This window comes from Dipteris shenzhenensis, chromosome 26, assembly GCF_047967505.1.
Source record: "Dipteris shenzhenensis isolate YYH24624 ecotype China chromosome 26, Dip_SZ_1.0, whole genome shotgun sequence".
Classification (NCBI taxonomy): Eukaryota; Viridiplantae; Streptophyta; class Polypodiopsida; order Gleicheniales; family Dipteridaceae; genus Dipteris; species Dipteris shenzhenensis.
In genome coordinates this window covers 48,596,301-48,622,891 of record NC_141621.1, presented here as the reverse complement: position 1 = coordinate 48,622,891, position 26,591 = coordinate 48,596,301, and the positions used below count along the sequence as shown (strand labels likewise).

The 26,591-nt window shown below is 43.5% G+C and overlaps 1 protein-coding gene across 1 annotated transcript; it reads left to right on the top strand.

Annotated features, from left to right (window-relative positions):
* The first annotated feature begins 12,203 nt into the window (after positions 1-12,203).
* Positions 12,204-25,792, top strand: LOC147885206 (putative clathrin assembly protein At5g35200). The gene is made up of 15 exons (XM_087397127.1): positions 12,204-12,326; positions 12,530-12,599; positions 12,702-12,799; positions 13,237-13,378; positions 13,468-13,571; positions 13,680-13,763; positions 13,863-13,913; positions 14,010-14,075; positions 14,184-14,249; positions 14,411-14,491; positions 14,596-14,679; positions 14,857-15,021; positions 15,150-15,225; positions 15,362-15,498; positions 24,943-25,792. Exons 1-15 carry the CDS (start codon positions 12,237-12,239, stop codon positions 25,309-25,311), a joined length of 1,683 nt encoding a protein of 560 aa, XP_087253253.1. The 5' UTR covers positions 12,204-12,236; the 3' UTR covers positions 25,312-25,792.
* Positions 25,793-26,591: the final 799 nt, after the last annotated feature.

Below are 26,591 nucleotides of genomic sequence, written 5' to 3'. Positions count from 1 at the left end.
CCCAAATGTGTATGCCACAATAGACTGAAATATCACAAAAAACTCAAAGCTCAAAGCATCAAAAGATGCATCTGACTCATGTGCATATACTATGCATCCATATGAGCAAATCTGACCCAAAAGAAAATGCCAATAAGTGCCAAATGACTCAAGCATAAACACTGTCCACTAGCATATGCATCAATAATGTCTCATCCAAGAGAGCATAGCACTATCAGTGCATCACCTGCAATGTTTCAAAGCTGTCCCTCAGCATAAAATAGCATCCATGTGCAAAGCGTCCATTAAAAAAAAAAGCATCCCACAAGGCAATTTGGGCATATCAGCGCATCCAACAAGGACCACAATGCATCCAAATGGCCTGTAAATCATCCATTGCAACCCAATGCATACCACGAATGAGCGCACACTGCAACCAGAGTGATCTGCATAAGGTATGCTCAAGAAATCATAGTCCCACAGTAATGAGCGCTACTGAAAATAGAACCTGAGATGCTTCAAAACATGGGTGCCATTGCATAATCGGACTCAGCAAGAAAATCTGCAAATATCTCTCTTCTGCCAGAACTCGAAAATCCCAACCGATGAGTGAGAAATGGGAGTCAACACTTATCCACTGCCATGTGACATAAATCTAAGGTTTCAAAACCTTAGAATGAAAAAATGCATAACAGAGAGACGAAATCGAATACACAGAGATCTATAACTCTGAAAATCCTCCACCAAATTGCGCAAGAACTGATAGGTAGGGGTTTTTGGGCGTCCGGAACGCAATGGGACAAACGGTTTTGGAAACCGTGATCTCAATCACTGGGTCCAACACACGGGCTGAAAAACGTTTTTTGAAACAGAGCTGTTTGTAAACTCCACCGGAGTGCAAATGATGAGCAACATAGAAGTTTTAGGACCTCCTGAGTCTACCGGAACTGACAGATCTGCAAATGGTTGCTGCAAACTTGAGTTCCAACACCCAGGCAAAAAACGCAGGAATTGACACAGTGAGTCAGAAATCCAATGAAATGATCCCAGATTCAGGAATGAAGGTGTTTCCAGGCTCCTGAAGTAATGTGGACACCAAAAGCAAGCAGTAGTTGCCTCTACAAGTCAATACGGAGTCTCTGTCATCGAACGGAACAGGGAAAAGCTCAAAAAACGACTTTTTCTTTGAAAGCTCTAAACAGGCTCTCAAAACCACTTCACAAAGCCAAAGTGACTTTTCCAAAGGTTCCTCCAAGGTCTCTGCACACTCGGATGCAAGTAAAGTCGCCCACAAAGCTTCCCACAGAGTTTCTCCTTCCTCCCACAGAGCTGTTGAGCTTCCAGCATTACGCACGCTCAGCTAGATCACTCGGGCTCTGATACCAGTTGAGAGTGCTCTCAATGGAAGCAAGAACGGAAGAGGGAGAGAGAGAGACAGAGAGCCACACAAGTTTGGTGGGTGCAGAACCACCCTAATCTTCTTTTTCATTCATTTATATATGTGTTTGAGTATTGTACATAACCGGGGTTAAGGCACAGTGACCTTTAACCCCCACAAACATCATCAAATTTAGGTACTCCACCAGGTGCAGAGTTACTAACAGCTATACGGAAGGTATCCCATGAGGATGGCAATGAACATAAGAGAAATATTGCCTTAGTCTCCGCATCACAATTCATTTTCTGAGCCTAAAGCTGGCTGAAAATAATATTGAATTCATTCAAGTGAGAAGCAATGGAGACCCCTTACTTCATCTGTAGCTCAAACAACCTCTTCATGAGGTAAACTTTATTAGAGGTAGTTTCCTTCTCATAAGTGGCACACAGTTTCTTCCACAAATTTTCCGTAGTCTGCTCATTTACTACTGTGAAAAAAACTGACTTTGCAAGATGAAGTCTAATAGTAGACTTTGCTAATGCATCCAACTCATTCCAATCATCCTCAGACATATTTGTAGGCTTAGCTTCAATCCCTGCCAAGGGTTTAATCTGCTTCTTTTGAATAAGCACATCCCTTATTTGTTCTTTCCACAAAGAAAAGTTTGTCCCATCAAACTTTTTAATGCTGAAAAACTCCTTTTCAGACATGGAAGAGGATGCCATGATGCAAATGAAACAAAATCCCAAATGCTAGTGCCTGCAAGAGAGAATCACACCAAATACCAGGTGCACCCAAATGTGTATGCCACAATAGAGTGAAATATCACCAAAACTCAAAGCTCAAAGCATCAAAAGATGCATGTGACTCATGTGCATATAGGCATCCATATGAGCAAATCTGAAAATGCCAATAAGTGCCAAATGACTCAAGCATAAACACCGTCCACTGGCATATGCATCAATAATATCTCATCCAAGAGAGCATAGCACTATCAGTGCATCACCTGCAATGTTTCAAAGCTGTCCCTTAGCATAAAATAGCATCCATGTGCAAAGCGTCCATAAAAATAGCATCCCACAAGGCAATTTGGGCCTATCAGCGCATCCAATAAGGACCGCAATTTATCCAAATGGCCTATAAATCATCCACTGCAACCTAATGCACACCACGAATGAGCGCACACTGCTCAAAAACCAGAGTGATCTGCATAAGGTATGCTCAAGAAATCATAGTCCCACGGTAATGAGCGCTACTGAAAATAGAACCTGAGATGCCTCAAAACATGGGCGCCATTGCATAATCGGACTCAGCAAGAAAATCTGCAAATATCTCTCTTCTGCCAAAACTCCAAAATCCCAACCGATGAATGAGAAATGGGAGTCAACACTTATCCACTGCCATGTGGCATAAATCTAAGGTTTCAAAACCTTAGAATGAAAAATGCATAACAGAGAGACGAAATCGAATACACAGAGATCTATAACTCTGAAAATCCTCCACCAAATTGTGCAAGAACTGACAGGTAGGGGTTTTTGGGCGTCCGGAACGCAATGGGACAGACGGTTTTGGAAACCGTGGTCTCAATCACTGGGTCCAACACACGGACTGAAAAACGTTTTTGGAAACAGAGCTGTTTGTAAACTCCACCGGAGTGCAAATGATGAGCAACATAGAAGTTTTAGGACCTCCTGAGTCCACCAGAACTGACAGATCTGCAAATGGTTGCTCCAAACTTGAGTTCCAACACCCGGGCAAAAAACGCAGGAACTGACACAGTGAGTCAGAAATCCACTGAAATGATCCCAGATTCAAGAATGAAAGTGTTTCCAAGCTCCTGAAGTAATGTGGACACCAAAAGCAAGCAATAGTTGCCTCTACAAGTCAATACGGAGTCTCTGTCATCGAACGGAACAGGAAAAAGCTCAAAAAACGACTTTTTCTTTGAAACCACTTAACAGGCTCTCAAACCACTTCGCAAAGCCAAAGTGACTTTTTCAAAGGTTCCTCCAAGGTCTCTGCACACTCGGATGCAAGTAAAGTCACCCACAAAGCTTCCCACAGAGCTTCTCCTTCCTCCCACAGAGCTGCTGAGCTTCAAGCATTCACGCAAGCTCAGCTAGATGACTCGGGCTCTGATACCAGTTGAGAGTGCTCTCAACGGAAGCAAGAACGGAAGAAGGAGAGAGAGAGATAGAGAGCCACACAAGTTTGGTGGGTGCAGAACCACCCTAATCTTCTTTTTTATTCATTTAAGTCAATACGGAGTCTCTGTCATCGGAACAGGAAAAAGCTCAAAAAATGACTTTTTCTTTGAAACCACTTAACAGGCTCTCAAAACCACTTCGCAAAGCCAAAGTGACTTTTCCAAAGGTTCCTCCAAGGTCTCTGCACACTCGGATGCAAGTAAAGTCACCCACAAAGCTTCCCACAGAGCTTCTCCTTCCTCCCACAGAGCTGCTGAGCTTCAAGCATTCACGCACGCTCAGCTAGATCACCCGGGCTCTGATACCAGTTGAGAGTGCTCTCAACGGAAGCAAGAACAGAAGAAGGAGAGAGAGAGATAGAGAGACACACAAGTTTGGTGGGTGCAGAACCACCCTAATCTTCTTTTTTATTCATTTAAATATGTGTTTGAGTATTGTACATAACTGGGGTTAAGGCACAGTGACCTTTAACCCCACCCCTTCGGTCCTTGGTGAAAGTATTGAAAGGCAGAGGGGGACACTTTGATTGTTATGATGTTGGATCTAAAGATGATCCAAAGCCAACTTAAGAGAGTGTCTAGCCTTCATCATGTGCTTGGAAGCACCATTGTTTGTGTACATGGATCATCACCTCTCGAAGTCATAGCAAGTGTAGTACACATTTGCAAACACTTGGGCCATGAATAGGTCCTCCTTGATGACATCGGTTGCCTTTTCTCTCCTTGGATTCGATCTAGCATGTCTAGGACGATTACATCTCAAACCCATCATCTCGCTTCATAGTCCCTAGCAAAGTGTCATAGTTTGCCCCAGCTGAAGCATAAGTGTGCTTTTGTTCAAATCCAGCTTTGTTAGACCTTGAATCCTCGTGCAACATACGCTTGCCAGGTCTTCTCTTGTCTCTAGACCCACATGCTTTCTTCTATTTGGCCTTCGGGGACAAATGGTGAGACCATTGTGTTCTTCAAATGAGCTACAAGCTCTCCACTCTTAGTTCCTTTATCAAGCTAAGAATGACATTCTCGAGGCTCACCTTAACATCATTACTCAACCCAATGTAACATTGACATGCACACCAATCCTGTGACAAAGAGTTAGCAAAGGTTCATGTGAGAAGGGGGTATGGATACATGTGAGAAGGGGGTGTAGAAACTTTGGCTTATGAGCGCTATTGCTAGGGACAAACCTCAATAATTCATCGGCAAGACAGGGAACTACAAGTAGGAATTATACTTGCCTCGTGTGGCCAACAATGCCAACAAATAGCATGATCGAGTTGGACCACTGATGATAGGTCCAACAGGTTTCTACCTTGCAAGATTGTGATGGCTTGAAGGTCATTGGATGCATCATCTCCCCTTCAAGCCTTCCATCACTAGGTTGGCAAGGGTTTGATTTGGTGATGCATACAACTGAAGAAAGTTTCATAGTTGGCAAGGTAATTCATTATCCATACCTTGTTGCTAGCTCACAATGCAGGGACATCCTCTTAACTTAGCTAAGGTTCACCACCAATGGGCATGTCCACACGTAGACCAAAATAGCCCATAGGAGGTTGAAAATGGCCTTGCCTCTAAGGGTGGTTACACACCGCTAGCCCCTTCCCAAGGTACGCCCAACGTCTAGGGGGGGGGGCTTCCACGCGTTTGTCCACAGACAACTTTACACACCGCCGGATTCAAAACCATTGCACCTGACCCCACCACCTGACGGTTGTTGTACTTGGTCCTCCACATCGCAAGCCTCTGAGCTTGTCTATTGCAACAGGCCCCACCACCTAACGAGAGGAAAAAAACACCCATGACAGCTGTTGAATCTGACTTGCTACATCGCACGCCTCCCATTGGTCACATGGGACTCCGGACGGATGTAAGCGAGGGAGATCCCCCACCTAGAAAAACAAGGAAAGAGGGCAGGGGCAACATTGAATGCTGCCCTGTGTCCGGTCGTTTCTAAGAGTGTTCTCAACGGAAGCAAGAACGGAAGAAGGAGAGAGAGAGACAGAGAGCCACACAAGTTTTGGTGGGTGCAGAACCACCCTAATCTTCTTTTTTCATTCATTTATATGTGTGTTTGAGTATTGTACATAACCGGGGTTAAGGCACAGTGACCTTTAACCCCCACAACCTCCCACTTAAAGGACAATGTGCCTTTAAGGGAGAACAACCAGTGAGCATACTATCCAATGCCCATCAATACACGACAATACTCAAACCGCTGACTAGGTAGACTCTTCGTCAGCATATCTGCAGGGTTATCATCTGTATGAACCTTGACAAGCTCTATGCGCTTGTCCTCAAGTACCTCCCTGATGAAATGGTACCTGACCTCAATGTGTTTGGTCTTTGCATGAAAGACCAGATTTCGTGCTAGCTGAATAGCACTCATGGAATCACTATGCAATGTCGGTACACCTGTATGAATCCCCAAATCTCCCACTAGCTGATCAAGCCATATAGCCTCCTTGCAACCCTCTATGGCTGCAACATACTCAACCTCTATGGTAGACAAAGCAACGCACTTCTGTGCGCGAGACATCCACGACACTGCACCACCTGCAAAGGTGAACACATAACCAGAAGTGGATCTCCTACTATCCACATGCCCTGCATAGTCTGAATCTGTGTACCCAAGTATACGCATGTCTCCTTTACCAAAGCAAATGCACATCTCCTTGGTACCCTTCATGTACCTCATGATGCACTTAACTGCCTCCCAATGCCTCTTTCCTGGATTAGCCATATACCGGCTAACAACTCCCACTGCAAATGCAATGTCTGGTCTAGTAGCTATCGTAGCATACATAAGACTCCCAACCGCTGATGCATAAGGAACCTTGGCCATCATGGCCCTTTCCTCATCTGATTTGGGACTATCTGTTTGACTCAGTTTCACATATGGAGGCAATGGAGTACTCACTGCCTTCCCCCCCTCCATATTGAAACGCTGCAATACTTTTGTAACATACTCTTTTTGTGAAAGCCAAAGGAGTTTCCTACTCCGATCATGCGTGATGCGCATACCAAGAATATGACCTGCAAATCCCAAATCCTTCATATCAAAGGCCTCATGCAACTTGGCCTTTAATGCATCTAGCTCATAAGTATTCTTGCTAGCCAATAGCATATCATCCACATATAGTGCCAGGATTATCAGGCTATTATCCTTAGCTCTTTTAGTGTAGAGGCAGTGATCAATTTCACTCCTTCTAAAACCTTGGGACCGAATGAAAGCATCAAACTTCTGATACCATTCTCTAGGTGCTTGCTTAAGACATAGAGACTCTTCTTCAGCTTGCAAACTAAATGCTCTTTGCCCTTTTCTTCAAAGCCTTCCGGCTGCACCATGTAAATTTCCTCATGCAAATCCCCATGCAAGAAAGCTGTCTTGACATCCATCTGCATAAGCTCCATATCCTCTGCTGCCAATCGACTTCTCTCCCTGTGAAACGAGGAAAATGATCACATTGCAATTGCTTTAAGGTAAGCATACACGGTGGTCTTCAGCCACTAGTCCAAGCATGCATCTAAGTGTGGTCATCTTCACAACTGGAGAGAATATCTCATCAAAGTCCACACCCTTCTCTTGCTTGAACCCTTTAGCAACCAAACGGGCCTTGTACCTAGGCACATCATCACTTGTGACCTTCATTTTGTAGACCCATTTACATGGCAATGCTTTCTTTCCATGTGGCAAAGAAACCAAGTCCCAAGTCTTATTCTTCATAAGTGAACTCATCTCTGATTGCATAGCATACTCCCACTTGCGTTGATCCTCACGCATCATAGCCTCTCTATAGCAAGAAGGCTCCCCGCAATCAGTAAGCATCACATAGTCTACCCCTGGAACAAACCTATCAGGTGGTCTAGACACTCTAGATGATCTTCTCAAGGGCATTTCAGCTTGCTGTCCCACCTGCATATCAGCCACATTTGGCTCATCATTTCCACCAATAGATGATCCATCATCTACCCTTGATTGTATACCTGTGGGAGTACTTGGTGGCACCATTTCTTGCACATTTGGTGCATGGACAGCTTGCTGTCTATCAACATATGCAGGTGGATTCACATCCTGGAAAGTGATTCTCCTCATTTCCACATCCCTCATGGGTGCCTTATGCATCTTCTTCTCATTGAAGACCACATCATGGCTGCGTATGATCTTCTTTGCTTCTGGATCCCAGAGACGATAGCCCATCTCTCCACTTTCACCATAACCTAGAAAGATGCATTTCCTAGACTTAGGATCTAGCTTCTTTCGAAGCTCTTTTGGCACATGTGCATATGCCTCACACCCAAATATACGCAAATGAGAGTGAGAGGGCTTCTTGCCACTCCATGCCTCTTCAGGCATACCACCATCCAAACTCTTACTAGGTGATCTATTGATCACATGCACTGCAGTCTTCATTGCCTCAGCCCAAAAACCACCAGAAAGACTTGCATTGGAAAGCATGCATTGCAACCTTTCTTGAATGGTACGGTTCATCTTTTCTGCAACTGGATTTTGCTCTAGAGTACGAGGGGATGTGAGCTCCCTCTTAATCCCACGTGTATCACAAAAATGCTGAAAGTCATGAGAGAGATACTCTCCACCATTGTCAGTCCATAGGCATTTAAGCATTCTACCTGACTGATTCTCAACCAAGGCCAGCCATTTCTGAAATACCTGGAACACATCACTCTTCCGAGCTATAGCATAAGCCCACACTTTCCTAGTTACATCATCAATGAATGTCACATATTATTCAGCCCCGCCTAATGACCGTGTAGGCATGGAACCACATACGTCTGAATGCACCAAATCAAGCATTTCAAACTCTTTCTTTCCCCTTCTTTTATGGGCTGATTTAGTCTACTTTCCATAGAGACAGTGCTCACAAAATTCAAAATCAGAGAAACTCAAATGCGGTACATAACCCAAACAGCATAAGAGTTTCATTCCATTCTGGCTCATGTGCCCCAACCTGCAATGCCACAAAGAAGTGCTTGGCTGCTCGGTTATTGCAACAACATGATCAAATACCCCCGATACATGTAAGGGATATAAAGTCCCACACTTGGCACCCTTGGCCAAAAGCATAGAGCCCTTCTGAATTTTCCAACTCTGAAAGCCAAAGGTGGTGTGAAAACCAGCATCATCTAGCTGACCCACTGAAATAAGACTCTTGGTCAGCTTAGGCACATGTCTCACATGTTTCAAAACAAATGCAGACCCATTTGCAAAAGAAAACTTTATGTCATCTGCTCCCACTATGTCACATGCATAGTCATTTCCAAGATGCACACAACCTGTCTTTCCACTATCATAAGTGGAGAACCATTCCCTATGGGGAGTAACATGGAATGAAGCACCAGAATCCAAAATCCAATCCTGGGAATATGCATCATTTGAAGTGGTAAGCAACTCTGTAGATAAACTAGACATGAAGAGAACGTCATTATCACTATCATGTGTGACTGCATTGATCTCCTCGATCTTCACTTTTGCTTTGTCTTCCCTTGGACTTTCTTCCTTTTGATTTGCACCCCAATTTGCATTCTTTTTCTTATTCTTTTGCTCTCTTTTCAGCTTGTAGCAATCCTTTTTCATATGGCCCTTCTTGCCACAATGGTAACACTCAATGTTCCATGCCCTGGATTTGCTACGAGACTTCCCTCTTTCTTGGGACTTCCCTCTGAACTGTGATCTACCCCTTTGCGCATTTAAGGCTGCATCCTGCTTGTTGCCATCCATAGACTTCCGTCTAATCTCCTCGGCCAACAAGCTACCCACAACATCATCAAATTTCAGTACTCCACCATGTGCCGAGTTACTGACAGCTATACGGAAGGTATCCCATGAGGATGGCAATGAACATAAGAGAAATATTGCCTTAGTCTTTGCATCAAAATTCATCTTCTGAGCCTGAAGCTGGCTGAAAATAATATTGAATTCATTCAAATGAGAAGCAATGGAGACCCCTTCCTTCATCTGCAGCTCAAACAACCTCTTCATGAGGTAAACTTTATTAGAGGCAGTTTCCTTCTCGTAAGTGGCACACAGTTTCTTCCACAAATCTTCCGTAGTCTACTCATTTACTACTGTGAAATAAACTGACTCTGCAAGATGAAGTCTAATAGTAAACTTTGCTAATGCATCCAACTCATTCCAATCATCCTCAGACATATTTGCAGGCTTAGCTTCAATCCCTGCCAAGGGTTTAATCTGCTTCTTTTGAATAAGCACATCCCTTATTTGTTCTTTCCACAAAGAAAAGTTTGTCCCATCAAACTTTTTAATGCTGAAAAACTCCTTTTCAGACATGGAAGAGGATGCCATGATGCAAATGAAACAAAATCCCAAATGCTAGTGCATACAAGAGAGAATCACACCAAATACCAGGTGCACCCAAATGTGTATGCCACAATAGAGTGAAATATCACCAAAACTCAAAGCTCAAAGCATGTGACTCATGTGCATATACTATGCATCCATATGAGCAAATCTGGCCCAAAAGAAAATGCTAATAAGTGCCAAATGACTCAAGCATAAACACCGTCCACTGGCATATGCATCAATAATATCTCATCCAAGAGAGCATAGCACTATCAGTGCATCACCTGCAATGTGTCAAAGCTGTCCCTCAGCATAAAATAGCATCCATGTGCAAAGCGTCCATAAAAAATAGCATCCCACAAGGCAATTTGGGCCTATCAGCGCATCCAACAAGGACCGCAATGCATCTAAATGGCCTATAAATCATCCATTGCAACCCAATGCATACCACGAATGAGCGCACACTGCTCAAACTGCAACCAGAGTGATCTGCATAAGGTATGCTCAAGAAATCATAGTCCCACGGTAATGAGCGCTGCTGAAAATAGAACCTGAGATGCCTCAAAACATGGGCGCCATTGCATAATCGGACTCAGCAAGAAAATCTGCAAATATCTCTCTTCTGCCAGAACTCCAAAATCCCAACCGATGAATGAGAAATGGGAGTCAACACTTATCCACTGCCATGTGGCATAAATCTAAGGTTTCAAAACCTTAGAATGAAAAATGCATAACAGAGAGACGAAATCGAATACACAGAGATCTATAACTTTGAAAATCCTCCACCGAATTGCGCAAGAACTGACAGGTAGGGGTTTTTGGGCGTCCCGAACGCAATGGGACAGACGGTTTTGGAAACTGTGGTCTCAATCACTGGGTCCAACACACGGATTGAAAAACGTTTTTGGAAATAGAGCTATTTGTAAACTCCACCGGAGTGCGAATGATGAGCAACATAGAAGTTTTAGGACCTCCTGAGTCCACCGGAACTGACAGATCTGCAAATGGTTGCTCCAAACTTGAGTTCCAACACCCGGGCAAAAAACGCAGGAACTGACACAGTGAGTTAGAAATCCAATGAAATGATCCCAGATTCAAGAATGAAGGTATTTCCAAGCTCCTGAAGTAATGTAGACACCAAAAGCAAGCAATAGTTGCCTCTACAAGTCAATACGGAGTCTCTGTCATCGAACAGAACAGGGAAAAGCTCAAAAAATGACTTTTTCTTTGAAAACTCTTAACAGGCTCTCAAAACCACTTCGCAAAGCCAAAGTGACTTTTCCAAAGGTTTCTCCAAGGTCTCTGCACACTCGGATGCAAGTAAAGTCACCCACAAAGCTTCCCATATAGCTTTTCCTTCCTCCCACAGAGCTGCTGAGCTTCAAGCATTCACGCACGCTCAACTAGATCACCCGGGCTCTGATACCAGTTGAGAGTGCTCTCAACGGAAGCAAGAACGGAAGAAGGAGAGAGAGAGACATAGAGCCACACAAGTTTTGGTGGGTGCAGAACCACCCTAATCTTCTTTTTTCATTCATTTATATGTGTGTTTGAGTATTGTACATAACCGGGGTTAAAGGTCACCGGGGTTAAGGCACAGTGACCTTTAACCCCCACAGTTGCCTTGTGGCGGTGTGTATGCAAACCTGCACCCGCATGCCATTTCTTTGAGCTGTGATTGGTTGTTTTTCATTACCCTGGGCGTCCATGCTTTGGTGTGTAACTGGCCTAAGGCCATTAGTGAGCAGAATGTTTTTACTTGAGAGTTTTGTTTCACAATGATATTTTGTATTCTGGCAACCCTCAAATGACAGTGTCATTCTCTTAGCCGAGTTGAGGTCCACCACTCATCAAGGTCAATCTTAACCGTCTGCTCCTGAGTTTGGAATACAGAGGGAATCTCCTGTGTCGTCCAACACCATCGAGTGCTCTCCTTGCAAGTGTGAAGTGTGACGTGGGGGCTGGAAAACTGGTGAAGTCCATCTTGCGCGACTCGCATAGTCCATTAGAATTGAGGAGGATCGTCACAACATCATGGTCGTCATCATCATGATCATCATGAAATCATCGACATCATCATCAACCCTTGGGCCTGACTTACCGAGTTGCTACCAACAATCCAAAGCACAAGACCGAAACGAAGAAGAAGAAGCAAGCAGCTAGCAGGTCAGGCCCCCATTTCTCCTACGTCGAATCGAGGTAGCTGCCTTGTTCTCCTTGCCTTGTAGATCTATTGTTTAGATCGATTCGCAGAGTCCCCTTTCTTCGAGCCTTGCAAGACGAGTGCCGGATCAGAAAGAATGATCTGGAGCTAGACTCTTGCGGGCTGTTGGCCTTTCGGACTACCAATTATGTCGACTCAACAGAGCCTGAGGAAGGCTCTAGGCGCCATCAAGGATTCCACTAAGGTCGGCCTTGCCTCGCTTAACAGTGACTACAAGGTTCGGCGTGCAATCCTCACTCTTCTCCTTGTCCTTTCTTTGTTTATGAATTCAGATCCTTCCCAGAAATGTTGCATCCTCTTGCTCGCTCGTCGTTTCGTCTTCGTATGCCTAGCTAGAGAAGGAATCTCCCGTGTCCGCGCGCTTGTACTCATCGATCTGATCCTTCCTGGGTTTGGATGTATATATGATTTTCATTACAGGATCTGGACATAGCAATCGTCAAAGCTACGAATCATGTTGAATGCCCACCGAAGGAAAAACATGTGCGGAGTAAGTTTGGTTGTTTTTTCTGTAGCTTTTGTAGATTCACTGAAAAATTTACAGTTCAAAAGTCTTGGCTTGACTTGCGATTTTTCGTTGCTGAACATACAGCCATCTTCGCGGCTACATCTGCAGCAAGACCCCGAGCGGATGTTGCGTATTGTATTCATGCTCTTGCAAGGCGCCTGGCAAAAACCCACAATTGGACTGTAAGCCTGGCTTAGCTTTCTATGATGCACTAGATTGGCAGGGATGCTACTGTTGGCGGGCTTGATCGAATGTAACCTACCGTTTGAACGCACATCGAGAATACTTCACCCTTGTACTCGTAGCTATGATTTTCGTGAAGGATGCTTTTGGTGGATTGTCAATGCTATGTAGAACCGTTGAACCTACGCATGTGGTTCTCTGTATGTGATTTTTCTTCTCTCCAGTCATGCTGTGTGCGAGGGAGGTAAATGAAACCTGTGCATAAATATTAGGACGTTGCTATTCTCTCGCCCAACAAACCTGTCTAATATCAACTTTTGGTGTACTATCAATGGCCGTGACACAGTTTCGTGCCAACACTATTGCTGCTGCTTCTGCTTTCCATATTTCAAAACATTATTGCCAACTTTTCAAACATTACTGCTTCTGCAAACAGGTCGCGTTGAAGTCTTTGATCGTAATTCACCGCTCTCTGAGAGAAGGTGATCCTACGTTCAGAGAAGAGCTTACCAACTATTCTCGATCAAAAGGGCTCGTCTTCAATTTGTCTCATTTCAAAGATGATTCTAGTCCCAACGGTGCGACACCTTCCTCATGAGTACTTTGTGTTGATTTTCTTGCAAACGTAGAGTACTCATGCATTGCCATTTGTTGCCATGGTTTCCAGCTTGGGATTACTCTGCCTGGATACGTGCATATGCATTATTCTTGGAGGAACGGCTTGAGTGCTTTCGCACACTCAAGTATGATGTGGAGTCAGAGCGTGCTTCGGTGAGTTTTGAAAGACATATTCATTGTCCTTGATGTCTCTATCTGTATCTTTCCTTAACAATGATTGCATTTAAGGAGTAGCTTATCGCTTCCTTTATAATGATGTAGAGGACAAAGGATCTGGATACTGTGGACTTGTTAGAGCATCTTCCAGCCCTGCAACAACTGCTTTATCGGCTAATGGGGTGCCAGGTATAGCTTGCTTGTCTGTCTGAGGAGCTACTCCAAATAGCAGCTCAGTGGCCCTGTATAATGATTTTGACAGCTTTGGAACATGTTCTGTCTCTGCAGCCGGAAGGAGCAGCTTTTTCAAATTTTGTCATTCAATATGCACTTAGTTTGGTAAGATGAGATAAACCGACTGCTGGTTTAAAAAGACATGTATAAAAGGTTTTAGGATCGTCCATTACGATTCAAACAAGAATCTGTTATCCTCAGGTCTTGAAGGAAAGTATCAAGCTTTATCAAGCTATTAACGATGGAACGATCAATTTGGTTGATAAGGTAAGTTGCCAAATGCCAAATTTCGCAATAGCTCACTTCGCATTATGCTTCTGGTTATAGAAGCTTGCCTAGTGTGCAAGGGGGATTGATTCTTCTTTTTCTTCATAGTTTTTTGAAATGCAGCGCCATGATGCTGTTAAGGCTCTTGAAATATACAGACGAGCTGGACAACAGGTTTGTTCATGCTGCTGAGGAGGATTGTTTCTTAATTCTGATGTTTCTCATCTGAAGCATTTTTAATAGGATAGACTTTGGTGAGAGTACACAAGTATTGACTGGCATTTGATCCTGGGACATTTTGATTTGAACAATACAAAATGGTGTCTTTTTGGCAGACTGAAAGGTTGTCAGAATTCTATGAAGTTTGCAAAGGGTTGGATTTCTCACGCAGTTTAAAGTTTCCCCCTCTGGAACAGGTAGTCAGATGAGCAAACTTCAAAGATAATTTCTGGCAGTACTGTTCTTTGCATGGACTATGTATTTAACGAGAGTTAAAAGAAAAACAATCCTGATCTTGCAGCCTCCACAGTCATTCCTTTCTACTATGGAGGACTATGTGCGAGATGCACCCCGTCAGTCTACAGCAGTCCGCAAAGAGTTATCGGTATTACAGGCAACTTTATATTTTACTCAGCTTTTGGGTAGCTTTTGTTATTGAATCAGACTTGAGTGCTCTTGGGTGGTATAAGATTGACAAATTATCATGAGTATTGTTGTGCTTGTGATACTCCCAAAGTCTTTTGCTGTCTGACAACATTGAGTTTCTCATCCTTTGGGCTAGGACAATCATGATGTTCGCACATTCAATAAGATACGGAGCATCCCTGCTCTGGAATACAAGTCACCTGAACCGGAACCTCCCCCTCCACCTTCACCTCCTGTGGAACCTCCTCCCAAAGAGGAGATCATTTCCCCTGTCCCTTCGACAGAGAACATCGATCTTCTTGTAAACATTTTTTGTCCTTTGCCAAGACTACTATGAGATTTGATTGGGTTGCTTAACAGTGCTGCAGGCTCTGCATAATTTCAGAATCTTCACATGAGCTTAAAGCCATGGCTGATTCCTTTTGACAGGGTCTAGGTGAATCTACTCCGGATCCATCTATCCTAGAAGAAAGCAATGCTCTTGCTCTCGCAATTGTTCCATCTGGTAAGGTTGGGCCATGGAGTCACGTCTGTTTAACCATTTGCAACTTGTACTGTTATTGAAGTTGCCATTGTTGACCCTCGTTCCTTAATTAGGAGGAAAACAAGAAAGTTGCCAAATTTGGAAATGATTTTTGCAGGTCCCGCTTCAAATGGAACATCTGCCACGGATGATGCCAATAAAGGACTTAACATGGAAGCTGGAGTAACTGGTTGGGAGTTGGCTCTTGTTACCAATCCAAGTAGCAATGGGAGTGCACTGAACCAAAGCAAACTCGTAAGTATTTTTAGTTGCATGCAACCTTACTCCAGTCAGGAATGGATTATAACAGGATTATAACAGGGGACAGCTTCCTTTGCAAAAGATACAGCAAAGCACAACCATAGGCACTTTTTCACACTGGTATCTAAAGCATTTTAAAACTGAAGTGATGACAAGCATCTGTATTTAATTTGTTGTCTTGTATTATGTTGGTTTATCTTTGTTTCCTTGTGTTAGCACATTAGTTGTTGTTTCTTTCTCCTTCTTTTACAATTTAAAAAATTTCAGGGCTAGGTTGGGATGTGATGGAAATTCAACCTAATTTAACTCTCTCTCTCTCTCTCTCTCTCTCTCTCTCTGTCTCTCTCTGTGTCCGCTTTTCTTCTTCCAATTTTCCGCTCATTTCTTCCTTTTTGCTTTCAAAGTTTTTGTTGTTTGGTTGCAATTTCAAAGCTTAGTAAGCATTGGGTTTACCCAAGAGATTCCGGAATCTTCCGAAACCCTGATGGCATCTTATGCTTGGGTATTGATGAGAACAAAGCGCTTTGCTTACAAGTTCTTTTTCTTCTTTTTATTTTTCATTGTTTACTTTTAAAAACTAGGTTGGGTAGGCAGTGTTTACACTAGAGTAGAATATTAGACACCATCAAGAAAGCACAAACATGAAAAAATACATAGATGATAACATATCACCCAAAATTAGGAGATGATGGCCCTTTAAATGGCTTTTTTACTCCATTTTTGCAATAAAGCATGTAACTACTAACTTGAAATTGAACTTGAATCCTACGATTTTATGATTTTTTTTTCAAGGAAACAAAAGAATGAGTCAAAATATGGACATGTGACACGATACAGGGTCCCTTGAGACATATCCTCCTGGCAAATGTGAGGAGTGGTGTTTTATTACTGACTTGGTGATGTCCAAAGGTTTGTGCATTTTGGGAATTGAAGCCCAACAAATACACGAATAAGGCTAGAGAAGGTTATGTTCACACGAGCTCATAATTCTTCAAGGAACAAGCTATGACGAGTGGAAAGGCTACTAATACTTGACTGCTTTGAGTTTTGGCCCAACAAACACAACCATCCATTGCTCTATATCAAGGTGGAGGAATCTAAAAAGAATCTGATTTTATCAATACTTTAATGGCGCCAACATTGGAGCTTGCACAATTAAGTCTGTCTCTTAATATTTTAACATTTAGAAACAAGGTTGCCCTTGTGGGTGAAATTTTGGCCGAACTCGGAGGGTTGTGGGATTTGGAGAGTTTGGTGTGAAGACTACAGTTCCTAACTGTCCTAAGTGGTACATGTACTAACTGTACCAACAGACCTAACTGACTATAATTAGGCCTACAAGGCACATACCAAGGAATGAGCAGCATCTATGGATAGCCCATAGAATGGCCAACAAACCCCCCTACATGGTATGGGCTGAAGTATCCTAGACATGGCTCAGGATACCTGAATATCTAATGTGATGGTTGCACATGTTTATCCTGTAGGGATGTAGCAACCTATGACTGTACAGAGTACAACAGATCAAGTCACTAAAGCTACCAAGTTTAAAGCTAGCCGAAAAGCTTCAAACTTAGGTCGAGGTAGAGCCTTCGTAAAAAGATCTGCCAAGTTGTTTTAGTGGGAACATAAGACAACTGAATATCACCTGTTGATAAACTCTCTCTGACATAGTGATAGTGAACCTCCATATGCTTTGTGCGAGCATGGAAAACTGGATTCCATGCAACAGCCAAAGCACTCTGACTATCAGTGAAGATGACGGTAGGAGCAGTTTGACATGCATAAAGATCTGCAAGTGACGTCCGGAGCCAAACACACTCCACTGTAGCTGTAAAAGCTGCTTTGTACTCAGCTTCACGGCTAGAAGTAGCAACTATACTCTGCTTCTTGTTGGACCAAGAAATGCATGAAGTACCTAGCATGAAACAATTGCCACTATGTGACACACGGGTGTTCGAACAATCACTATCAGTGAATCCATGCTTAACAAGTGAAGACTCAGCCTCATAAAGAAGGCCCAAATGCTGAGTGCCTTTGAGATACCTGAAGACACGCTTCATTGCATGCCAATGGTGCGTACAGGGGCTGTGCATATATCTGCTCAACTGGGAGACAGCATACTGAAGATCTGGTCTCGTATGGCATAAGTAAATCAAACAACCATCTGCTTGCTGATAGAGAGTGACATCACATGCACCGCTGTCATCCCCAGAAGAGAAGTGAAAACCTGACTCTAAAGGTGTGGATACTGGCTTGCAATCCTCAAACTGAAAACACTGCAAAAGCTGTCCAAGGACCAATATACTTGGATTGTGACATCAAAACGCCCCCCTCACTGCTAGCAAATTGAATGCCCAGATAGTAATGCAAAAGACCAAGATCAAACATAGCAAATCTCTTATGCAAGTCAAGCTTAAAAGCTGAAATTTGCTCAGCATGTGTCCCAATCACAAGCATGTCATCCACATAGAGCACTAAAATCAGCAAATTTGTCCCACTAGCAAAATAGGCTCCAAAATGCCGATTTCTTGCGCCAAAAGTGTAGTTCCCCGTGATGGAAATGCTTGAAGAGGTCACAAGTACTCACGGGTGTGTAGGGAACCAGCAGACCAGCAAGCAAGAGGGCTCAAGACGCTGCCAAACAGCTTGCAAAATCTGTCAATGGCTGAGGGAATGGATTCCTGACCCGCTTTAATACCACTGTAGGCTATGGCAAGCAATGGAAGCTAAAAAATGGAGGTGAGAAGACAAAAAACGAGATGCTGCAATGAATTGCTGCAAAACTGAGAGTGAAGGTCAAGAGAGAGCCAACATAACAAAACCCTAGGGCTAAATGCCCTAACTGGACTAAGTGTCCTAACTGTCCTAAGTGGTACATGTACTAACTGACTGTAACTAGGCCTACAAGGCACATACCAAGGAATGAGTGGCACTAGGAATAGCCCATAGAATGGCCTACAAAGCGCACAACTGAAGTAGATATGGTTCAATAGAAAATGACATCAAGTATCATGAGTGAAAAATGCTGATCAACTTCTAACAGCTGGATATCTCCCCTCATATGTGTCGTTTTCATTTAGCACAGCCCGCAAATATGCAGCTTGACGAGAGGAGCTGTGTGCTTGACGAGAGAGAGCGATACTTCTCATCTCTAGCCCGTTGTCTCGATACAAGCTCTTCTCAAGTTGTGACCTTCCTTCTCTTGTTGAAGATTCTCGGCTTGCTTCATGGATTTCTCTTATCAATGCCTAGACACCGAGGATTTCGATAGTAAACTTGAGCACTTCCTGCACGATCCAACAAGAATCGCTGCAGATTTTACAACACAATCTATACAGGTATGAAGCCAGTGTAAATCAACAGTCATGAAGAGCACAACAATAGAAAAGTAGCATTTTGCAAATTTGAAAGAAGTGTTTACGGAAGGCTTCTAACTCTCAAATCAATCAAGGTCAAGGGCTTACAATTGTACATGTGGCTGAAGGAGGGCTCATAAAACCAAAACTTGGCTCTAGGCTGCCTACTTAAAAAATATATAAATAAATAAAAGTTTCCTTTGTTCTTTTGCTTGTTTATACAAATTTCAATTTGTAAGATTGGATTCTTATGCTTAGTTGCTCGAAACACTGTTTTTGTGCAACTGAAACGAAAATGGAAATGGACGAGAAAATGGGTGCAGTTTTCAAAATGGCAAAATGCTGTTTCGGAAGCCCTGTTTTTGTAAAAAAACCATAAGCAGGGTTTTAGCCACGTTCGCTTCATTTCGCCTTCTGAATCGTCCGCTCCAGCCTCCTGCTCTCCTACTCTAGCCTCTCCACTCTCCTACTATGATCATGGATGCTACTATGGGTGTGCTATTTTTCTGACATTGATATGTGACATGTCACATGATGCATGAATCTCGAATCTGGATAATAGTAGATACTATGAAGGCTTTTTACTTATGGAGTGCAAATTGTAATCCGTTTCAGATTGTTGTAACTTGTTGAATCATCATTCATGAATGATAGATCATAGAATTGTAGATGTTGAAGCATCATGCATGCTGCTTAAGTCATGACCTAATGGCAAATGCTAAGTAGTGTGGCATAAGTTGTCACTTTTAAGCACTATATTGATAATTGTATTATGTACAATTAAAAAAAAAAACACATACATTATACCATATTGCCGTTTCTTGTTTTGCCGTTTTACCTCGGGTCAGAAATGCTGTTTTCAACGTTTCTGCCGTTTTTGTTTCCCGTTTCCTTTTTGGCGTGCAACTATGGTCTTATGAAGGTATATGATGACATGCATCTGGTATAACCCACTTCAATTGTGCCCTCTAATTTATGCCATGGTGGCTGTTTCACAAAGCTTTACTCCAAGGAAAACCCAAACGGTTCAATTGCAAGGTGAACCTGTATCATATCTCAGGCCGTGACTAACTTTACCCAAGACGTAATTGAAATCTCATCTGGGTTCACGTGAAAATGCCTCTATGCTGCTGTGATGCCCATTCTTTGGTGGTCTTCCCCATTCGGCAGAGTACTTTGCAAGTGTCACATGCATCCACTTTAGGATGATGTGGCATGTTACTCCTAGCTAGCCAGAACTAGCATGGAGCCATCGGAATAGATCATGGCTGCTTGTAGGGTCAGCTTTTCAGCGGCCAAATATGACTTATGGGACCATGTAATTGATTACCTCAGTTAAGGATTGAGAGTCAATTCAAAACTTCAGTTAAGGACTGAGTCCATAAACCCATAATATGAAAACTATTGGATTATTTCAGTTATAGATTGAGGGTCTTTTGGTTTAGATTTGAACTCCTTTATGAGAGCCTTGCCATATCGCTTGAGTGACACTTGCCTTGCTAGCTCTTTCACCTTTGCTAGTTCAGCTGACTTTTGTCTCAGTTGAGCTCTAGTGAGTACTGAGAGTCTATAAAACCATTACAAGGAAATTGAAAATCTACTAAATCACATTAGTTATGGACCGACTGGCTTTTGGTTGAGATGGTGATTCTCCTGCTCGAGTCTTGAGTTACTGTTGCGGACTCAGAGTCTACTCACTTTTGTCGCGTCACTGCTTGGGCAAATGACTTGATCTTCCCACTGGCCATAGGATATTACTGCTACCCTGTTGTTGTTTTCTATTGATGAAAGGAAACTCCTTGTTCTTGGAAATGTCATTCAAGTCGAGCTCAATGAGAGCTTTTGCAAGTCAGGTGTGCTAGCTGCTGGCTGTGTCTGCGTCAAGATGGCGACAACATTTGTGAGGGGTTGAGGGTTAAAGATAAGGCTTGCCTAGCTTATAAAATTGGCAATCCTCCTTTGACATCAAGCAATCTACATCTGTGATTGTGCCTCAAATTCTTGCAATGTGTATGCCATCTCTCTCTCTCTCCTCTGTGATCTCTGAACCAACAAGTTTTACCTTGCAGATGGGATAATTGCTCCACTCTCTCCGATGTTGGAAATAGGCATGCATGAAGCCATATGCAAGTGCCCAGAAAAGACTTGATCTGATTGTAACACTACACCAGAAAACTGATTTTTAAAGCACCTTACTGAACTGGTGTCTCCTTGTTGGAGGGACACCGTCCTCCATTGTGTTAGAGAAGATGAAGAGGGCACCACCTTTGGCTCTGATACCATATTAGAATAAAGGGACTGCTGGACAGTAACACTATGCAGCGGAATGATCTGGAATCTCTCTCTCATACAAGATAGGTGCACTCACTGAAATATCACTCAGAAAGTACAGTATAGAAGAGAGAAGAAGAATTTTTATTCATCTACAAGAGTGGGGAGAACTGCTCAGGATTGAGCTGAACACATCCAGCAAAGGGTGCTTGGCAAGACAGTAATCAAGGAAGATTGCTACTGCTGAGAACTCTGTGCTAACACTCCAGTTTGCGAGGCCTTGAGGGGCTTGAGTGGCTGTAGCAAGTGTGCATAGTAGACGCCTTTATATGAGAGAGAGACAGAGAGATTGACGTCCTTGGGAGCTCTCACGGGCCTATGGGACAAAACACACCCCAAAAAGATAAAAACCTAACATCAGTTATAGATTGAGAGTCTCTTGGAAGTGTGTATAGCACTCACAAAGTTAATAGGTTAACTACGGTCTACTACAAAAGATAACCAGCCTGCATTACATCAGTTTAAGACTGAGAGTCTTTAGGTTTGGATTTGAAATCTCTGATTAGTGCTTTTCCATCCCTATAAACAGCCCATTTTCCTTACTTTCGAGCATCCTTCACTTTAGTCAATTCCGTGGCCTTCAGTTTCAGCTGAGTTGGGGTGAGCTCCTCCGCTATCCATATTCTAGTTTTTTTCAACTTATTGGTTTGCTTGAGAATCTCGCTTTCTTTTCATCTTGTCTTGGAAGCTTACTTTGGCTTGTATCCCCTCCTGCAAGACAGCTATTACATCTTCAGCTTCTCACTCTATTTGTGGGATTCTTTCCATGATATTTTCCAACTTTTCCTTTTGACTTTCTTCAAAACCAGCCCTCTGGTAGCCCCCTTATGCGTATGAATCGTGCATTAACCACCCTCTTTTCTTGTCGTTGTACTTCTTCATATACATCCGATGTGTTGATTTAAGTGTCCAATGTTGCTGGAATTTCTTGTTTCACTGACCGGAGCTGGGTTGTAACTGTCACGGGGACGTGAAAAGTGATGTAAAGTATCTTTGTAACTCAACCCATGCTTAACAACCATGGTTAAGTGTAGTAATGGTTTGGCTATCAGGGACTGGCTAGAGGAAGTGCACTTCTCCTAGAAGTTCTTAGGGGCAAAGTCTAGGTGCACCACTAGGTCCTAGGGGCAAGGCAAAGGCTTTAAAGAGGGGTCTAAAAGGGGGCCCAAGGACAACGAACATTGTCCTTGGTATGGGGCTTAGGACTTTAATGAAGGGGCAAATGGCAAGAAAGAAGGGCCATTTGTCATGCATGTGTATGCATGCCCTTCCCCCACCTACCATCTCTCTCCCCTCACCCTCCTGGAGACTTGGAGGTCTAGCAGAAGCTTCTTGTGGCTGATTCGTTGCATTTTGCTGCTGCTCCTGTGCTTTTTGCTGCTGTTCTGACTCTCTCCCCAGCTCCTGCAACTTCTAGAAGCAGCCCTGGCTGCTAGCACGCATCTCAAAACAGCCGTATGGCTATGGCGCCATTCCCGAGGCAGTTTTTGGCATTGAAAGTGGGCCGTACAGCCGCCTTGTATGGACAGAAGCACAGATCCGAAGGTAGCTATTAAGGCATGGATCCCAAGGCAGCTGCTAAGGCTGGTGGAAGCAAGGTTTGAAGGCCAGATCTTAGTGTTGAGGCCTTGAGGCAGATCTGCAGGCTGAAGATCCTCTACAGCTCTTTCTTGCCCACCCTCCGCTCTCTATCTTATTTTCTCTCTTACCCCGATTGCTGGACGTCACTTGCACCTTGCGGGGAGCCTAGGCAGAGGATAGATGCGAGGAAGGAGCTCACCCCTCTGCCACAGACAGCGGGAATTGGTTCCAGGTTTTGTTTTTCCTTGTTCTTTCTTGCAAAGCATGCGTGTTGTTTGCACTCCTTTCAAGACTCCTACAAGTTCTAGCAAGCACCCAGAGGCAAGGGTGTTCGTGTGGTAGGCCTAAGGACAGTGTGGATGCATGTGATAGCCTTGAGGCTCCCTTGAGCTCAGTTTGCCAGTGGTATGGATGCTTGAATGTCGATCAGATCAGAAGTAGATGCCTGAGTATGCCTTGCCAATTGGAATTCTAGTGGTGGACTTGGATTAGATGCCTTGAAGATAGGTAGAGGACTTGCAGAGAGGAACAATGCAGGGGTGAACCCCTGTTGTAAAGCATTTCCATTCAGAAGCATTAAATAAATACGTAAGGGGCGCCAAGGCCCAGTGGGTGCATTGTGTACTGTTTTCATTGAGCAGGGGCATTCTAGCCTCCCCTTTGTTGTTGTTGAAGTTTGTTTCTAAGTTGTGCTAAGTTGATGAAGTGACTGAAGCTTGCATTGTGGCTATTAATGAAGTTATGACTGAGTAGAAGAAGATCACTGCCCTTTTGTTTATTGAAGTCCGGTTATAGTAACCAAGTCTTGGACTGTAGTCACCATCTGTGGTGTGGGTGCTGCTGTGTTGTGTATGTGCAATACTTCATGAATGATTTCCTGCTTCCCTTGTCCTTCGGTCAATCATGCTCACTATTCTCTTATTCAGTAGATAATTCTTGGCAAATGGGGAAGGCGTCTTAGCAAACACGTAAGAGAGGGGGGGGGGGGGGAGGGAGAGCTGCAATGGAGGAGTATGAGGCTTTTGTCGGGGTAGAGGTAAAAATCTTGACCTTGGGGAAGGCCACAGGCGTCTTGGCATCCCCAGCCATGTTGTCCTGGGTGTATTTAGGCACCCCCTGCTGTGACTAACCCTCAAAGTTGGGTTGGGGGCTCAGCCCAAACCCTGGAGCTACACTCCTCTTTGCTGAAGCTCTGTGCAACCCGAACGGCAGCTAGGGTTAGGGCAACAAAGACACCAACAGCGGCGGCTAGGGTATGAGCTTCTCCCACTGCTGAAACGACCTGCTGAAACTGCTCGACGACCTGCTGAACAGCGCCCTAAATGATGAGCTCAACGGCTGAGGAGTGAAGGCCTGATGAGCGATGCCTTGAGCTACTCCTGATGAGCGACAACAAGCTATTCAGTGAGCTGTACAGTGACCTAAGCCTGATGAGCGACGACAAGCTGTGCGGCGAGCTGTATGAGAGAGAGAGAGAGAAAGACCTTGTGCTGCGTCAGACATTGCTTTCTTCACAACTTTTTGCAATCATCTCCAAACATGGCCCAATCAGCTTCCTTACAGGTAATACTACCTACCCTGCTCTACTGATCCCTTGTCCTCCTCATATGGGGGCTACAGGTGGATCAGTGACATTTCTAACATCATGCTCAGGTAAAGCCTTTTAAATGTGTGTATGTTGTGCAAAAGGAAGAACAGGTGATGTCCCACGGTTGTTGAGCTTAAATTTTGCTTTCTGTGAATGATTTGTTGGCAAAAATTGCAGATAAAAGTTAAATTTGAAATTGTGGCAAGTCCAGATCTTTCCTTGATGAGATTTTGAAGCCTTTTGCTATCTCATTCCAATGATATCCTTGTCTCCTCCAAGCACTTTTCAAGTCAGTGTAATTGGTTCTCATGTGCTGGTATGGAAGGTTGCTTTCCATTGGTGAGCAAGTTCATGATCATTATGTTGAAGTCGATCAATCAAGAGAGTATCTCTGATCTGGACATTTGAGGCTGGGCTGTGCAATGCATTTTAGGCGCATGGTCTCGAATGAGGCAATTTACTCTGTGCTTTGTAATGCTGTCTGGGCTCATGGCCTCATATGCTAAACAATTTGGGAATCGTTTTGGTTCTGGAATTAGAGTTTGTAGCTAATTGGTTTGTAGCACTTCTGGTTTACAGGCTGGTGGATTCGACCGTTTGACATTGGACAGCTTATATGAAGATGCCGCGGCAAGGCGCTCTTATTCAACTGCTCCTGGGGCCTACGGGATGAATCATAATATGGGGCCAAATCCATTTAATTCAGCTCCAGTGATGCAATCAGCTCTGCAAGATCCCTTTTTGGCATCGGGCAACGTTGCTCCTCCTTCAAATGTGCAAATGGCGGCTCTTATGCAGCAGCAGCAGGCTATGATGATGCAGCAGCAGATGATGGGTGTACAGCCTATGAGCTCGTATGCATATGGTATGCCTTATGCACATTCTTCCTTAAATCAGCCTCATGTCCAAATGCAAAACAACCCTTTCGGAAATCCAGGTCTGCTGTAGATGATTATTGTTCAGCAACTACTCATTTTTGAAAGGTACATATAGTCAACCTTTCCATATTCCAATAATTGTACAGGAACTTCACATCCTGACAGTTTTTTCCAGTTTTATGTGATGACGTTGTTTAGGGAGGCTCCAAACAATGGGGGTATTGTATGGTAGTACAGTATGTAAGAAGGCCAGAATGCACATCTTTGTTTCATTTTCTGTGAGTTGTAGCTCAATCATTGTAAAGCATGGAGAATGTATACTTATGGAGAATGGATACTTACAATTGAGAGAGAAACTGTGAATCATCTCTATGGTCAGACTTAGGATTAATCTTACTGGATGATTAATCTTCAGATTTATTTGAGGGTTAATTTCTCAGACTAGAGGATTAATCTTCAGTAAGGCTGTACCAGTTTCAAATAATGAAGGTACTCTTGCTGCTCCCGTGGATCCATTTGAAATATCATATTAAGTTTTCTAAAAGCTGCAACAAATGTAGTACAAGAAACCATCCTAACATTTGATAAGTTTTCCCTTCATCTCCAGAGTTGTAACAGAAGCTCAGTTTGAAAATGTTTGTATAAATGTAGGCTCATTAATGAGCTTGTGGCTGCTTGGAATACGCAGCATATGCCTAACATTGATCTAATTTCACCATTGGGCACTGGTGAAATTGGTATGGATGTCAGGCTAGTGAGTCCCTGCTATATAGGATGATCATGTGTTAAAGCCACGGATGACTGATATGATGCCTAGACTTTTGTCTTTCATTATGAGGAATTTGAGCATGCTTCTGGATTCATCTTCAACAAAATATGTCATGGCTGGTTGTTGGCCAGTTGGTTTGGATGACAAAAAGATCAAGGGGCAACACTATTTACACTTATGGTTGGACATCAAATACTGTTCACCCATCTCACATGCCCCTTCACCCTTCACACCCTCTTGCTCTTCATACATTAGGCTGGAGGTTGCAAGATTCGCCAAAGAGTGTGTGTGTGTGTGTGTGTGTGAGAAAGAGAGAGAGAGATGATGTCTTCTGATGGTAGTAATTTTTAGTCCTTTCTTTTGGGACTGTTTTCTGTAATATGAATTTCACAAAAAAAGTGTGCGTGCGTGTGTGTGTGTGTGTGTGTGTGTGTGAGAGAGAGAGAGAGAGAGCCTTTTAGAAAAAGGACAATGAAAGAATCATAAGTACAGGTGAACATTATTTAAGAATGGGAGAGCCTATGTGGTTCTCCCAAATACAAGAATAGGAGAGAGAGAGAGAGAGAGAGAGAGAGAGAGCC

What these genes read in the sequence shown, in the direction of transcription:
- LOC147885206 (XM_087397127.1), top strand. Translation starts at nt 12,237, where the DNA reads ATGTCGACTCAACAGAGCCTGAGGAAGGCTCTAGGCGCCATCAAGGAT. An exon ending in AGATGATTCTAGTCCCAACG is followed by an intron (nt 13,379 to 13,467) that starts GTGCGACACCTT and finishes CATGGTTTCCAG; the next exon opens with CTTGGGATTACTCTGCCTGG. An exon ending in CGATCAATTTGGTTGATAAG is followed by an intron (nt 14,076 to 14,183) that starts GTAAGTTGCCAA and finishes TTTTCTTCATAG; the next exon opens with TTTTTTGAAATGCAGCGCCA.